The sequence below is a fragment of the Scophthalmus maximus genome, chromosome 22 (assembly GCF_022379125.1).
Source record: "Scophthalmus maximus strain ysfricsl-2021 chromosome 22, ASM2237912v1, whole genome shotgun sequence".
NCBI classification, from domain to species: Eukaryota; Metazoa; Chordata; class Actinopteri; order Pleuronectiformes; family Scophthalmidae; genus Scophthalmus; species Scophthalmus maximus.
The window spans coordinates 12,566,061-12,579,740 of NC_061536.1; the positions used below are offsets into that span (position 1 = coordinate 12,566,061).

Sequence of the window (13,680 nt, forward strand, 5' to 3'; positions counted from 1 at the left end):
GACTGACTCCGAATGCTGAATATACATTTCTATTTTGAGAAAAACAATAAGTTGCTTCTTGTCGCATAACAAAAAAATTGACAAGTGACTTTCTGCTCACTGCACACCCATCATTATCTAATAAAACATTTACATACTCTACAAAAAAATGCTAATGTTTTTCTTTTATTTTTTTCCAATGACAAAAACTTTCTTCACTCTGCCACTTCCTCCTCAGGCGACGGTTCATACTGCAACAGCTGGAAGATGATAATAAGGTGAAGGTTATAGGTGACAGTAGAGACACGCTCAAAACCTCTGCTTATCTGTAAATCTAGACGCCATCTCACCTTGTCTTGCAGCTCTTTGTTCTCCTCCATGAGCAGGTTGCACTTCTGTTGAAGATCGGCCAGTTCCACGCGAAGAGCCGCAGCCTCGGCTTCTGCCGGATCTGGACCGGCCCCGCCGAGGTGAAGCTTTATGAAACTGTGCAGTGGTGGGTTACGGTCAATCGTGTGTGCTGTCAACATTTGTGCTGGTCATAGAAACAGCTGAAGAACAAAGTTTGCTGTCAACCCTGAGGTGTTGGATGCACAAGTTTAGGCACATTACATGAAACCCCTTCCAGCAAAGAAAGAAGAAACTTTAACGCACTTTTTTTTTTTGTTTCCTTTAAGAGTAGAGTCTCAAAAACCAGGGGTGTATTGAGTTAACCGAGCTTACACAGGCTCAAATGACAGATAATAAAAATAAGGCATCTGAAAAGCCTCCAGCTCAACTGCTGACATTTTGAATGAACCAGAAATGTTCTGAAAGGAGAGCCACTGTGCCTTCATAGCCAGCGGGCCGATCTCCGCTCTCGTGATTTTCATGCAACACAGTGAAGCAATGTCGTCTCCGGTCAGTGTAACACCGGACACAGGCCTCGTGGCAATGGGACAAATCTGAAAAGAACCTTTTATTTTATTTTTTCCGCAGGAAATTTATAGTGGATGAAGTTGAACCGGAGCGGGCGAAGAATCTAATCGTGACATCTTGCTGTGTGGAGGAACACCGTCACCTGTTCTCACATTACGGAGACTTACCATATTAACAAGTTTAAATAGGTGTGGAAAAGGCGGCCAGTGATGGAAACGCGATTAAAACGCGGCATTGTGGATTGAATCGTAAACGATCGCTGCCGCAATGAATTGTGGTGGCGTCTATTTCTCATTTTCTTCTCGCAAAGGAAAGTCCAGTGTACCCTGTGTTAAAGGAGGCGGGAAAGCTCTTATCATGGCTGCCTATCAACCACCTTCGGGTCACTTTAAGGTTTAGGAAACTTCCTACGCAAATTTGACAATTCGACCTCATCGTGGATATGATCCACTCCACCAAGGAGCTTACTTTTTAAAAAATTTCTGCAGACTCAAGAAAAAGGATACTCCAGGGCGTTGTTGGGTTTGTCCGTCTCTTCATAAAGTGCCACCAAAACTGCAAGAAAGACATTTAAAATGAAAAGGAGCTGCAGCAGCAGAGTTAAAGGTGAACAGGAAGTGTGTGTGCGTGCGCGTGTATGTGCGCTTTGGATGCAGTTACATGATAAATCAGCAGTTGTCTTCTGTGCACCTACCACTTGTTATCGTGTCCAGGACCCCTGACTTTTCTAGATATCTTCTGAATTGTTCTCGCTTCGATTCCGAGGCCTGAAACGTGACAACAAGTATTTAACACCAATGGGTGCTTCAAGTTTTTAATGCACGATGATCATCGTGTGCAGAGCGAGTTTACGTATAAATGGACAAAACAACTGGACACAAGTGAAGGATAAAGGTGGGATTTAGCCTGTGGTGCGTTCACGGCCTAGCTCGACGCTGCCCAGTTAGCAAACATGCTTCACAGGAATACAACTACAAGCTTCTTTCTTCTTCTTTTTAACCTTGTCAATAACTAACACACGAGAGCATGTAGCCAGACACTTACTCTGTAATGGGCCATGATGGCGACGACGACGTCAGCTGTGAAGTTCTAGTCTGACAGGTGAATTACGTGGAACCACCGACAGCTGGATGTTTGTGTTTGTTTGTTTCCTTCAACGCACCACGGCCGCCGGATTCGTTGCCATAACAACACGCTCGACACGGAAGATGTGAGAAGAGATTTTCTCTCCGACTCCTTTTTTCTTCTCCTTCTTCTTCCACCTGTTAAATGACGAGTTCGCAGCAAAGAAAAAAAGACAACTTATCATTTTGAACCTATTTTTAAAATACAGCCTCGTGTTGCCATGTTCATGTAGAAACCGGCGGAGTTGCCAGGTTTGGACAGAAAATAAAAGTAATTCCATCATCTACAGACGTGGCTGAAAAAGAGATGTTGAACTTAAACATTTAAAAAAAAGGAATTCTTCCTGAAATAAGTTGGAGCTGAAAAGTAATTTTCATTTAATATTCTCTGTTCTGTATTTACTTTCCTGTGTTGTGCGCTATGATCGAGTTAACTTCAGATGTAACTCTGGGTTTCTCCGTCCTACGGAGCTGGTTCTCTTCTTAGCGAGGGTAAATCACCATGGTAACTTGTGCTGCTGCGGAGCAGGAGCAGGTGAAGTTCGAGATAAGAGTTCAAAGCCAGTCACCAGTCCCAACTATTGACCAATCAGATCACTGGAAAAAATCAGCGTCATCACTCTACAGGATCCTGACTGGGACAAAAGACGTTTAGAGTAAAGTAACAAATAATAAAGCACAGCCCATATCGAAGGGAAATGAATTTGCGATTCACTCCCTCTATTGATGTTTCATAAAGAGCATTATGCCTGGATCCTAGCTAATAAACCCCGAGATGAATCTTTACCATAAAACGTTTTTATTCGTAGCAAAAAAATGAATTGTAAAATGGAAAAAAGGCAAAGGTACGGAAATGCGTTGCTGCCATGGCAGAATTTTAAAAAAATAAATAGGTATCATGGTATAATGTCAAACTTTATACAAATTCTATCTTTGTGCGCACAACCTTTTCATACATGCATAAAAGTATTTGTATAGCATACCTATATACACACTTAATGTCTGCACAAAATCTGTCCACACATTTCGCATGAAATATTTCTTACAGCTGCAATTTTTATTCACTTACACATTTACAAAATCATTTTTCAAGTTCGAAAAACTTTAAAAACGTGATTGACTCTCGTCAATCTGACCAGAAAGTGTGAGGCCTGGCTGAGAAACATGAGACGTGAACATCGCAGCTGACCTGAGATCCGATGGAGTTTCTGATGTTATCTCTCTTCTCTTCGCTGATTCGACGGTTTGATTCCAAATTTACTTTAAAAAGGGTTTTTTAATTTAAAGGGTTTCCGCTTTGTTGGAAAAAATAAAATAAGAACAACAACCCATAAATGACGTATCAGCGAGTGAAGCTGCGTCAGCTCAAAACTCAGTAACCTGTGAACTCTCAGTCACATCACTGAAGACTGGAGGAATCTTTTAATTTGTCAAAAAAAACTTTTATAAAATGTCATATTTCCATTATTTTGTACTTTTTCTTTTAACAATGTTTTCTTTTTTTAACTTTAAAAAAAAATGTATCTTGCTTTAACTCTGTAGCACATTGAGATTGCTTTTAGCGATGAGAAGTGCTGTATAAATAAAAAATATCATTAATTTTGTCATAAACCCAGTAGAGAACCGCCCAACCTGGCAACACGGCTCAGCCGCTGAGGAGGAGGAGGGGGGCGCCAGACGTTGGTCACGTGCTGTTACGTCACAACCTTAGCGCTGATCTATAAAATATGCGCGCTGTCGTCATCAGGACGCGTTCAGCAGCAGGCGCGTTCGCTCCAGTTTGTCTGCACATCTGCGTTTTGGTTGCGGCAGCGGAAGACGCAGCGCTCATGTGACTTGTTCGGTGAAAACAGCAGTTGTTGTTTCACCGGCTGCGACGAGACATGACAATGTTTTACGGTCGTACATGGTTTTAACATTCAGCTCAAAGGGCCGCGCTGCCTCCACCGACTGTCTCCCGTCGAAACTCCTCGACGAGGTGAGTTTTTTCATTCAAACACAAGTTGTCAACATACAGTAAATTTAAACACAGCTGTTCGTAAAGGAATGAGGAACTGTTTCAGATCCTGTACTTGAGCAGAGGTACCTGCACAATACTGTGAAAATGCTCCAGTGCATGTAATAGTACTGCATTTATAATGCAGTTATAATATGCACGGGTCAAGTCAAAAAATAAAAAGCAAATATACATGACAATTAAATGACATGACTAAACATGAGATGACACATGTACAACACTAGATTATATTACTGAAAACATAAAGCACAAAATAATTAAGGTAAAAAATAAATAATAAACCAAAATGGAGAACAGAAAATACAGTAAAAAAATTGATTCGGCAATTAAAAAAATGGATTGTAGGTAAATGTACTTAATGGATAATAAGGTCAAATGTGTATAGTAAATGTAATGAGGCACTATTTATATTAAAATGATTCTGTATATCAATATTATTACTATTCAATATCATTAATACTTGAATGCATTAATGGCTGAGCAGGATTTTTCTCCAGGGTTGGTGAAGGGCTGCACCTGATGAGGAAGTCGAGCTGACATATTTTTGCAAAATATCATTCACAGCATGTGTTTTGAAATGCAACACAAAATTGTAGTTGACTAGAATAGATCCTGTAAGAGCAACGTGAAATCTGCATTATTTGAACCATGACGTGTTCCCTATAGAAAAAATAAAATCGGCGCTGGTGCTCAATCAGTGCTCATGTTCACCGATGTGAAATCTTTAATTGGCACAGAATAAACGATGCGCAAAAGAATTATGTTTATTATCTTAATTCAAGTTCTACATATTTGGTGGTATTTGTGTTTTCTTTTTAATTGTAGTTATTTTTGAAAAAGTTTATGGTTCAAAGCCTCAATTACATTTCCTTGTCAAAAAGGTTTGACAACAACATCTGAGGAATCATTGACAGATTAAAATAAATAATTATATATATATATATATATAATATATATATATATATATATATATATATATCTGCCAATGTATTGGTTTCAGAAATTTGTACTCCCGAATATCCATATCTGTCGGGCTCTACTTTTTTGTAATTTTATCTCACAGGTGTGTGATCAGCTGATGAATTGATTAGTTGGTTGAAAGAAAATGTATCTGTTCATAGTCTAATAACCTGGTAATTAAGTGGAGATTTGCTGCTGCTCTTCTTTGTCTTCTTCGAGAGGGACGTGATGTCAGAGAATCAGATGGACTGACACCATGGATGTTTTACGCAGAAGTACTTTTAATTCACAATACTTCTGCGATAAACATCTCAAATGTTGATATTGAGAGTTTTTGCTCGTTGGACGGATCATAGACTGTTCAGTGTCTCGCCGTCCAAAAACGTCCCTGTCTCAGTGGTGTCTTCTTCCTCCTCCAGTCTCCTCTGTCCCTATCAGACCCCTGGGCCGACATCACAAGACATCTTCACCTATAACCTCGAATTTAACAATATCCCCGAGAGATGCCCTCAGCGAACTATTGACTATAGAGGAAATTCCTCAGCACCGAGATAACGAGAAATTCGCCAAAAGCGACGGCCGGCTGTCTGAGCTCGTCCAAAGAAAAGTAATAACCGTTTGCGTTCGTAGAGATTATTATCCTGTTATTGGAGGTTTCGCAGGAGGTGCAGATTAGTTTATTTTCTTGCGATGGACTAATCGATAAATTGACAAATCACCGCAGCTGTAGATTCTTTTATACGTTTGTACTTGTTAATGCATTTAATGTGGTGACAACATTGTAGAAATGTATGTAACTTCATGTTATGTTTACCTAGATTTTAATGTTGGTTTTCACCTGACATCAAATTGATTTATTTATCTATTGCATGACATTATGACGTTGCTTATGAATTACTCACAATTTATGTCAAAGCTCTCACAGTGTTTGTTTGTCAATGTGAAACCCTGCTGGCTACATCAGGGTTTTAATAATAATAATCCATATTTGCTCCTGCTGATGTGTCACTTGACTTGTGATCTTCCATTTGTTCAGTCATGTGTTTATCTCACATCCTCTTTGTTTGTGTTCAGCTTTTCTGATTACTTATGTCTGCAGCAGATTTCCTGGACGTCATGACTCACTGACGTCAGACATTTACAGACTTGATATCTGCTGGGTCATCCGGCTGTCATGCCAGAAAATGGCTTCTCCATCAACGCATCCCCCCCGGACGACGACGAGGCAAGCGAGCCCCTCGTCGAGAGCGACGCAGGTGTGTGTCTCTGTTTGTTTTTATTCCGTGAAGATTTGGGATTTGCCTCTTCCCAAAACTCCTAAAAAACAGGTTACACATTCTTACTGTCGCACATATCTGACAGTTATTGTCTTATTGTTGTTTTTTGATCAACATGAAATCAAGAAGACGGTTAGAAATGCCATCACAGTTTACCAGATCCCAAAGTGATGTTGGGAAATGTCTTGATTTTACTAAAATGTTATGACAAAACAGCAAATCTCTAATAGTTCATGAAAATAGATGCAGATTAATCTTCTAGTACTTTCTAATACTTTCTGTGTGTGTGATCAGTTCCTCCTCAGTGCTGCTCGGCCCGGCTCAACCTCGCCGTCCTCATGTTCCTCGGGTTCTCCGTGGTCTACGGTCTCCGGGTCAACCTCAGCGTCGCCATGGTCGCCATGGTGAACGCCACCGAGCCCGGCCCGGCCCAGAACCACTCCGTCGTCCGCGCGTGTCCGATGCCGGCGGGGATGGAGAACAACAGTGACACTTTCCCGGGACCTGAGGGGGTAAAAAAAAATTTGTGGCCATTTTCACTTTTTCTATTGTTATTATATATATTAATTATATCTTTTGTTTGTTTGGAGATGTTATAAATCTATCTAGAACATGTATGTCCAACAGATAAAAATGTAGGTGACCTTTGCCCCCCCTCTGTCCTTCCTCTCACCGCCAGGTCCCTCAGTACCCGTGGGACTCGGAGACCCAGGGCTGGCTGCTGGGGGCCTTCTTCTTCGGCTACCTGTGCACGCAGATCCCCGGAGGTTACCTGGCCGGTCACTACGGAGGGAGTGTCTTCCTGGGCGTGGGCGTGCTGGGCACGGCCGTCCTCACCCTCCTCACCCCTGTGGCAGCTCAGCTCGGCGTGTACTGGCTGTTTGCACTGCGAGCGCTCGAGGGCTTCGGCGAGGTAAGAGGATCCAGGATCGAGGCGCTTGCAAAGTAAAGTTTATTTGACTTTTGGTTGTTGGCTCTTTCCGAGTCTGTCTCTCACTGTTTTTTCTGCCTCCGTGTTTCTCCAGGGTGTGACGTTCCCGGCCATGATGGCATTGTGGGCTCGCTGGGCCCCCCCCATGGAGCGCTCTCGCCTGATGACCCTGTCGGGATCCGGGGCCAACTTCGGCGCCTTCGTGGCTCTGCCGCTCACAGGCTACATCTGCCAAACCCTGGGTTGGCCCGCCGTGTTCTACCTCTGTGGTGAGGGAGGGAACGGCACGAACACAAACACATGATCCTCATATTTAGACGGCGGTGAAATTAAACAAGTCAGCAACATAAAGGGTCTCAGGCCACCAGCGATTCTCAGACACTATTCTTTTCCTTTATTCAGTAAGTCTTTGTACATTTAGTGCAGCTCGATTTCGTATGTGACCTTCACCGTTGCACGAGCCCTTTAATTATTCACTGCCTTGCACATTAAAAGCTTGACACTCTCTCTCTCTTCTCAGGGGGCGCCGGCTGCCTCTGGGCCGTCTTCTGGTTTATATTCGTGTCGGATGACCCCCGCACCCACCGTCGAATCAGCGAAGAGGAGAGAGATTACATCGTAAACTCCATCGGATCTCAGGTTAGCTGCAATGTTCACGTCTCACGTTTTCTCAGCCAGACACTGAGTGATGGTGTGAGAATCAGAGAGGAGATTGTTGATAAGATAAAAAAAACTTGGATGTAAATACATGAAACAAAGGAATTGTATACAACTATTGAGATGGAAAAATGTATGTAGTTGGGTTAGGAAGAAGGAGACGGTAAAGACATCTACGGCCTCCGTCTTCCTAATTCAACTACATCATTTTTTTGGCAGAAGTATTTATTGCAGGAACTCAATATTGAGTGGGATTTCTGGTTCGTACAAAGATCAAAAAAGTGTCAGGGCATGACGTCCCAAAAACCCTCCCGTTCCTGGTCGGCTTTATGTATTTAACTCTCAGAATCATAGTCGTCATTAAACAGATAGAATGGCTCCTTTAGAATCAGGACGTCTAGACTATAATCGAAGACTATGACACAGAATGGCACAGTGTCGAGATGTTTTGACTCTAATCTTAAACTATGACATCCAGAGAGAGTGGCTGACCTGCCAGAGATAAGAGGACCTCGCGCAGTGCACCGCGCACAACGGGAGAGGAGGACATTTTACGACAGCTTTGACTCAACTCATGCAGTTAACCGATTTTGCTGATAGCATCCATCTTTGCTCTTTAACCCTGACGTCTGCTCCTTGTTGGAGAGTTTTTTTTCTGCCTGCATTGTTGTTTTATTCTCCCGTCTCCTCTCAAACTTCCTGTTTCCATTTCCCTTACTGTTCTCCCTCTCTTTTTTTATTAACTTTCTCTTCCCCTCCTTTGTTCTTTCTGTTGTTAAGCTGTTGTTGTTGTTGTTTTTTTTAATCCAAAGATCACTAGAATATTTCCTGCAAATAAAGTATAAGCTTGTATATAGGTTTCTCTGAATTGCTAAATGAGGATTTCTACATTCTGTCGTCATGTCCTGAGTACGTCGCGTGTTTTGTGGTCTAATCTGATCTAATCTGAAACCACAGGGCACAGGTCACGGCTGGTCCGTGCCCGTGCTGCCCATGCTGCTGTCCGGCCCCCTGTGGGCGATCATCGTCACCCAGATGTGCGCCAACTGGTCCTACTACACGCTGCTCACCTCGCTGCCCACCTACATGAACAACATCCTGCACTTTGACCTCAAGTCGGTGAGCATTCCCATTTCGTCCGCACAAGGGGGACAAACACAACCTTCGGTCATCATCAAACGTCCTAAGGAATCCGTCTGTCCCTGTCCTCAGAACGGCTTCCTGTCCGCTCTGCCGTACCTCGGTGCCTTGGTGGTCTCCACGCTGTCGGGCGTCGCAGCAGACAGCCTCATCGAGAAGAGGGTGATGAGCGTCACCGCCATGCGCAAACTCTTCACAATCACAGGCGAGTGAACTACGTCGGATCCTCTTTGTCTCTCACCTGTTCCTGCGTGGTTACTTCAGATCGGTCCGGGTTTTGAGGAAGTGAAGGGGATTCAGAGACGTTGAACAGTTTCACTATGTCTTTTCACACAGTGTGATCATATCACACTTGTTTCATCCTCTTCACACTGGCTTCCTGTTTGTTGTTAGGATTGATTTTAAGATATTGTCGCTCACCTTTAAGGCCCGTCGCCGCCTGGCTGCTGATTAAATATAAATTTTTTTACCTTTCAATCCCATGTGAACCATTGTGTCCCTTGAGATCCTTGGTCAAACATTTTAATCTACTGTTCAACTGTGTTTGTATTTTTCTTGATGATGCAAACAGGTTTTTCCACAATAATTAATCACCAATAATTTGACACTTAAAAATAGTTCAAAATAACCTTTTGATGAACTGTCCTCAACATAGACAGAGGTGAGGTTGTTTTCATTAGCTAGTAAAATATATAATGTAGTAGATGTAGTTATTGTTTATAGACTAGGTTTAATACTTTAAAAACAAAAGAAAAAGGGTTTTGAATGGAGCGATGCTGCCCCCATGTGGTCTAAACCATGACAGACATCCAGCAGCTCCGGTCAGAATAAACAGTGTTGTGTTAAATGTGATGCCAGTGCGACCGTTTCCACTTCTCTCTCTGCAGGTATGATGTTCCCCGCCGTCTTCCTCGTGGCTGTGGGCTACTCCGGCTGCAGCCACGTCCTCACCGTCACCTTCCTCACACTCTCCACGGCCACGGGTGGGACCACCGCCGCCGGAGTCTTCATCAACCAGATAGACATCGCTCCCCGGTGCGTGTTACCAATCTCTCCCTGCTCATGAATGTCCTCACTTATTCAGACTAACAGTTATTCTCATTACTGGTCTGTCCATTTTATTGTAAAAAGTCAAATTGACATGTTTTTATTTGCCCAGATTGAACTTTAAAGCGTGTATATATTCAGTTTACTATGATGTGAATCAGATAAAACAACAAATCGTTACATTTTACTGCCTGTAACCAGAGAAAGTTTTTCATTTTTCTTCATAAATGTCTTAAACGATGCATTAATGTTCTGTTGATGCAATGATTGGTTATTAATCAGCGAATCGTTTCTGCTTTAATCAGACGTATGAGAAGATATATGATCACTGGTCCATCCTCCCATTTTGGTCTTAATAAAAAAAAACAGTTGCACATGTCACTATAATACACTTAATTATATTGTGCAGCTGTATTACATTGTGTACTTTCAGGAAACGCTAAGGAACTGTATTTTCCTCTCCCGTGCAGGTACGCAGGATTTCTTCTGGGGATCACCAACACGTTCGGGACCATCCCCGGTGTCGTGGCACCGATTGCTACAGGATACTTCACAAAGGATGTAGGTCGACTTCACTACATCACCACCTCAGCACCAGATGTGGTGAAACACGTTAAGAGAACATGTCAGAGTTTAGGTGATACTGTGACAAATCAGGTGCAGTGCTGCTGACAACAGGGGACGGACCCAAACGCAGACGTTACAATATGTGATTTTGTTTGATAAGGCTACAGAGGATAAAGTTTACAGACATGATGAGGCAAGAAGGTGACGAACCGGAGGGAGCAGCAACCGACGTCTAAAGTCCAGATAAAACAGGAAGCTGACAGAAAAGCAGCTGGTATACATAAGTGGGTTACACAGCCGACTTTGTTACAGACGGTCAGGGGTTCAATTCTATCTTAGGCAAGGCCCTTGATGCTCCCCCTCTGATATGTTGGGATTATTATAATAATAAGTCAGATAAGAAGAAGAATTTATTTCTCTTTAATTCTAAATTGTACAAAACACTTAACAGCTCTCCGCACATGAACAAGTTTCATTACTTCAATGCAGATATGTTGGAATATTAATATAAACTTTTTACCTATGAGCACACGTAGAAACAGTCTGACGACAGTGACACACAAACGTTGCTTCTTCTTCTTCTTCTTCTGTGGTTGGCAGCATACGCTGGCGGGCTGGAGGATGGTGTTCTTGGTCGCGGCGGGGATCAGCGCCGGCGGCGCTCTCGTCTACACCGTATTTGGCAGCGCAAAGATTCAGCCGTGGGCCGTCACCGAGGAGGAGAGGGCGGAGGCCGGGAAAAACAGGAGCAGAAGCATTTCAACGTAAACACACAAATGTCAGTTCATCCAGAAGCACTTTGTGCAAAGGAAGACCAAGGTGAGCGGATGAAATGCAGCTTTAAAAGACAGATACGATACGATATTTTCAACCTAGTGGTTTCTGACTACAGAGAAAGAGACTCGCAGTTCTTACCTCTATGAATAAATGTATGAATTATACAAATATATGCAGCATTGACACATTGTCAGTGTGGGAGGTTTAACTCCACATAAAAGACAGATATCGGCAGGAAAACAACATTGTTAGTTTAAACATCGAACCAGGATGTCTTGGTCAAGACATATTAGTTTCTACACTGTCTGCAGTTTTTTTTATCTATAATAATGTCTAAGAAAAGCTTTTATAATTAATTTGTACAGTAATTTCTGCAAAGACCTAAAAATTATGGGGCAGTTTTATATGTCAAAGTCACATTTTAGCCATGTTGTGAGTACTTGAAAGACAAATGGACAGATTTTACTATTTGAACTGATGTGATTCAACACCTGCTGGACACTCACTGCCGTCGCCAATCAAGAAACTAATAATTTTACTTTTGTTCTGTTTACAGTTGTATAAAAAATAATAAGCTTATTTTTAAAGGAACAGCTCCAATGTTTATATAATATGATATGAATGTGATTCAAACGACGACGTCGCACCTCAGATTAGACCAAACTTAATCAATCCAATCTTTCTGATCTTATAAAAATGTAGTTTTCTTGTCCTATTAGTGTTTTACAGCTGTATGGATGTTGTTGTTTTTCTGCCTCTCCTAAACTGTCCAGTCGGACCGAGAGAAGCACATTCCACATACGAAAAGAAATCAAAAGCCTTATTTTTAATAAGAGTGCCAATAATATTGCAAAATCAAGTTTTTTTATTGATTATTTAAAAAGTGATGCTTATTTGTTTCATTTGAAAATACAAATCACGTTCCACTGCCAGGATGAGAACATTTTTCAACATTGATTTGTTGGATCACTATCGTGTTTGTGTTATTTTTCACTTTCTACATCAAGATGCTGCCTTTATTGTTAATTTCCACCGCCGCTATAATTATTGTTTTTTTCAAGAAACATAAACAGAATGTTTAAAAAGAAGAAGAAAAAATTGTAACTCTCACAAAATTTCAATTCACACTGTGACTGTAAAGATGTGATGTTTCTTAACGGATGCAATAATTTATTCAACCACCTCCGTGCTTTGAAAATGTGCAACGTTTTACAGATACAGCGGTGTTCATGTTTTTTATTTTATTTTACTGTGCTCTTGGGAGAAATCTGTGGCATCTGAGCGGACGAGTACTGTGCGTCAACAACATCACTGCATTTCTCGCAATGATGTTGTGAATCTCTCCGTCTCACTGCTGTGGAGATGACAGGTGCGAGATGTGTTCCTCTTGTTACTGAACCTGTCACGTTGTCGTGACGTCTCTTCTGCTGCTGCGTTCAGGTGTCACACAAGTTGCTTCTGTTTGATTCTTGTGTGTCATCGTGATTATAAAATTGTACTGAAGTGAAGAGATCAGCCAGGACTCTCGACCAGCCATTTATTTGGTCTTTTATCTTGGATTTTATGTCTTCATTTAACCATAACATGTGGTTCTTCTCATCATCTTATTATCATGTACGTATTCTCTTTCAAGTGGAGGCTATACACGAGTTCTTCCACGGTTCTCCTATAAATCCTCCCTTTGAATGAAGGTTTGACTACGTCTCCTTGGTATCTTCGCGTGCAGCTACCGCACTTTAGATCTGTGATCCTCATGCACAAAAGAATGGCACATCTGTTTATATTTTTTTGTTGTGGCTAATGCTGTTCATTCAAATCTGTCTGCGGGGTTGTAAATATCTTTGGGTAAAACACACGGATTGTTCTCTTGTCTTTGTTTGATTTCCTATTTGCCGGCTGTTTTGATATTTTCATGAACCTGTCCTCAGCACATCAAACAGGTGCATTAAGAGGGAATCATTAAATAACTTGATATAAAGAAAGGAGACGAAATATGTACGACTTGGTAAAAGAAAATTTGCTTTTCATTTGGAAGTACAATGAAATCTATCTTTGAAGTGCATCAACTCCTATTTAAATACCAATGTTTTTTTTGTTTTTTTTAAGTAACATGTATATGGTTTATCTGACAGGAATCAAAAATATACACAATAAACGTTTTAATATCACACCAACATTTATGGGTGTAATTACTGAAATGAAGGTTGGTTTTTTTAGACATTTAGCTGGACAATTTCCCTCCAAATATCGCTTTATAGATATTAAAATGGTAAAGTGGCAACGGTG

At 41.6% G+C, this 13,680-nt stretch overlaps 2 protein-coding genes across 8 annotated transcripts; one reads left to right on the forward strand and one right to left on the reverse strand.

Moving 5' to 3' along the window:
- Positions 1 to 149: 149 nt before the first annotated feature.
- Positions 150 to 3,628, reverse strand: LOC118291766 (MYC binding protein). 2 transcript variants are annotated; one of them, XM_035620149.2, is made up of 6 exons: positions 3,211 to 3,628; positions 1,942 to 2,159; positions 1,592 to 1,664; positions 1,404 to 1,452; positions 330 to 465; positions 150 to 239 (listed from the first exon to the last, which is right to left on the reverse strand). In XM_035620149.2, the coding sequence occupies exons 2-6, from the start codon at positions 1,954 to 1,956 to the stop codon at positions 195 to 197; spliced, it is 318 nt and encodes a 105-aa protein (XP_035476042.1). In that variant the 5' UTR covers positions 1,957 to 2,159; positions 3,211 to 3,628; the 3' UTR covers positions 150 to 194. The 2 variants fall into 2 exon arrangements, with proteins under 2 accessions (XP_035476042.1, XP_035476041.1); XM_035620148.2 differs by lacking the exon at positions 3,211 to 3,628 and adding an exon at positions 2,425 to 2,555.
- Positions 3,629 to 3,782: 154 nt separating this feature from the next.
- On the forward strand, positions 3,783 to 13,562 carry si:ch1073-513e17.1 (sialin). Of its 6 annotated transcripts, none has more exons than XM_035620139.2 (12): positions 3,783 to 3,999; positions 5,418 to 5,605; positions 6,073 to 6,254; positions 6,570 to 6,787; positions 6,955 to 7,188; positions 7,301 to 7,475; positions 7,727 to 7,845; positions 8,821 to 8,982; positions 9,076 to 9,208; positions 9,891 to 10,038; positions 10,521 to 10,611; positions 11,218 to 13,562. In XM_035620139.2, exons 3-12 carry the CDS (start codon positions 6,173 to 6,175, stop codon positions 11,383 to 11,385), a joined length of 1,530 nt encoding a protein of 509 aa, XP_035476032.2. In that variant the 5' UTR covers positions 3,783 to 3,999; positions 5,418 to 5,605; positions 6,073 to 6,172; the 3' UTR covers positions 11,386 to 13,562. The 6 variants fall into 6 exon arrangements, with proteins under 6 accessions (XP_035476032.2, XP_035476033.2, XP_035476034.2 ...); XM_035620140.2 differs by having other exon boundaries at positions 6,098 to 6,254; XM_035620141.2 differs by having other exon boundaries at positions 6,101 to 6,254.
- Positions 13,563 to 13,680: the final 118 nt, after the last annotated feature.

Coding starts and splice junctions, on each gene's coding strand:
- LOC118291766 (XM_035620149.2), bottom strand. Junction 1,453..1,591: donor CCTGGACACGATAACAAGTG/GTAGGTGCACAG, acceptor TCTTTCTTGCAG/TTTTGGTGGCACTTTATGAA. Junction 466..1,403: donor AAACCCAACAACGCCCTGGA/GTATCCTTTTTC, acceptor ACCACTGCACAG/TTTCATAAAGCTTCACCTCG.
- si:ch1073-513e17.1 (XM_035620139.2), top strand. CDS start 6,173: ATGCCAGAAAATGGCTTCTCCATCAACGCATCCCCCCCGGACGACGAC. Junction 9,209..9,890: donor CAAACTCTTCACAATCACAG/GCGAGTGAACTA, acceptor CTCTCTCTGCAG/GTATGATGTTCCCCGCCGTC. Junction 10,039..10,520: donor CAGATAGACATCGCTCCCCG/GTGCGTGTTACC, acceptor TCTCCCGTGCAG/GTACGCAGGATTTCTTCTGG.